Raw genomic sequence first — 2,341 nt, 5'->3', positions numbered from 1 at the left:
TTATGGGCTTCATACGAAACGTCAGTACACAGGTTGATTGGTTAGTTTTTTTTTTCAATAGGTCTTGCTTTCAACTTGGACCAGAGTGAAAATCCAGACTACACTTTGTTTTCAATAGAGTGGGGAAGGAATAGAAGCTTTCTCAGGTTTTCAATATTGTCCTCTGTTCCCAGCTATTGTTTATGTATCGGTTTTACTAACACTGGTCTAGCTCAAGTCACGGCAATTCAATACATCTGTATGTCCACTTTTAGTAGAATAATAAACAGTGCAATATTGCATTCTTAAAACAGAGTGTATTCACGTGTCATCAATTTCATCACAAATTTAAAAAAACCTGGCCCAACTGGTTGCTCCATAGAAGAAATACTGAGAGAAAAAAGCATAACAAGGTTTATTATAAAATATTTTATTTTTTTAATGTAGGATTGAAGAGTCTCGAAGATATTTTTGCAATACTGTCAGCTTTCCAGAGATGTTTGCTGCACATCGTGTCACCTGACTGCACATTGACATCACTGAGAGCCTGGCTGCAGGAGCACATGCAAGCAGAGCCCTTGAAACTCATGCCTGAACTTATGATGTGCACAAGACCTGGATCCCTATGTGGAACTCTCTTTTCTTGGCATGCAAAGACCCCATGTGAAGGAAAGCTAACTATATTTTATAGGTATTCTTAACATAATTATGTTTATAATATTTATGTCAATTTTGTTTGTACATAAAAGGTATGTTTAGGTTAATTGAAGACTTTATAGGAAAAGCACAATAAAAACTGGCATATCGCTTTGCTGACTGTTAAATGCGTGCTTTGCCAGGGGCTGACTGTTAAATGCGTGCTTTGCCTGTAAACAGTCAAAGTGGCATTGAAATCAACTCCCTGGAGTTCTGTACAACACCCCTGCCTCAGACAATATCAATTGTTAACAATGTAGACACACTACATATGTGTAAACCAGAGTAAAGGAATGTATAGATGTGAGATAGGCAGAAATTTAAGTGGACCTATCAGTTACTTTAAACGTCTACATAAATTCTGGATACATTCATAAGTTCTATACACATACATTCTGGATCATAATATAGAGCAATTAGAGATGCACAGGAATTGAATTTTCAGACCGAAAACCGAAAATAAAAAAGTTTTCAAGCCGAAATCGAAAATTATATTTTTTCCTAACCTTAGTAAAAATAATTTTTTAGTTTTTTATTTATTTTTAACTTCACTGTTGGGGGCTTTGGGGAAATAGAAAAAGAGATTGAGAACACAGAGTCCATTATCTCTTTTTCTGCAATCCCTATTATGAATGGACAGGAAGCCTCTATACTAAATGCTCCCATCCATTCATAATCTGGATATAGTACAGTAGATATAGTTAATGAATGAACAGGAAGTGATGTAGAGCACTTCCTATTCATTCATAATTAGGGGCACAGTATGTCCTCAATTTTTACAAGCACTCCTCGCACAGTCCTGATCGCTGAGCGCTTGTAACCCGCTCTCCATCCTGACTCCTTGTCACAGGAGGCTGAGTGGATGGTGCGGGAGGAGAGCTCGGTCTCCTATGACATGGCTGACAGCTGACTCCTCCCCCACACCGCCGGTTCGGCCACCTGTGTCAGCTGTCTCCTCCCCGCTCTCCATCCTGAGTCTTTGCCTGTCACAGGAGGCAGAGCGGGGCGGTGCGGGAGGAGAGCTCAGACTCCTGTGACAACGCTCTCCACCCCACCCCGCTCGGCCTCCTGATTGTTTCTCTCATTCCCGCTGGGCGCTGCTCTGTGTCAAATGGGACTTAGAGCAGTGACCAGCAAGGAGGAGAGAAACTAAGGATGCACCGCATTTTCAGCCAAAATATTTTACTTTTTCCCAAATTTCGGTGCATCCCTAACAGCTATAGTATCTTTTTTGCTTTATGCTTATTCTGGGTCTGTGACTCTGAAGGCCAGAACCAAGTTCTCAGAAGGTTAGCAAGAGTCGTCCCCAAATTTTTCTTGTGGCAGGTTGTACTAAAGTTATAAAGGGGGAATTAATCCTTAAAAAATATATTTCTCCTCTTTAAATGTAGAAAATGCATACAACACTTTTCCATTTATTTATTTTTAACAGGCTTGCAGGGGAATGACATGGCCGTTGAACTCAGTTGGCCTGAAGACAAACTATTGCGAAACTGACACTTTCTATGTAAACATGTTATTATAAAATAGCCAGCAACTTAGTCATGCACACATTTATATGTGATCTTACGGTGTCTTAAATTAAAATAGCACCTTCAGCTAAATCATGGTTGCAACAAGAATGGATAAATTAACACGGAGGAAAAAAAGAAAATTATTTATCTAT

General features: G+C 39.4%; 1 protein-coding gene across 1 annotated transcript in view; it reads left to right on the top strand.

The window, feature by feature from the left end:
- Positions 1-2,341, top strand: part of FANCB (Fanconi anemia complementation group B) — a 22,998-nt gene that overhangs the window by 14,022 nt on the left and 6,635 nt on the right. The window contains exon 7 of the mRNA XM_018569014.1: positions 427-670. Within this exon, the coding sequence (XP_018424516.1) occupies positions 427-670 (244 nt within the window). The remainder of the gene's footprint in view (positions 1-426; positions 671-2,341) is intronic.

The sequence above is a fragment of the Nanorana parkeri genome, unplaced genomic scaffold (assembly GCF_000935625.1).
Source record: "Nanorana parkeri isolate BGI_ZX_2015 unplaced genomic scaffold, ASM93562v1 scaffold1274, whole genome shotgun sequence".
Lineage (NCBI taxonomy): Eukaryota > Metazoa > Chordata > Amphibia > Anura > Dicroglossidae > Nanorana > Nanorana parkeri.
This window is presented reverse-complemented; position numbering and strand designations above follow the sequence as displayed.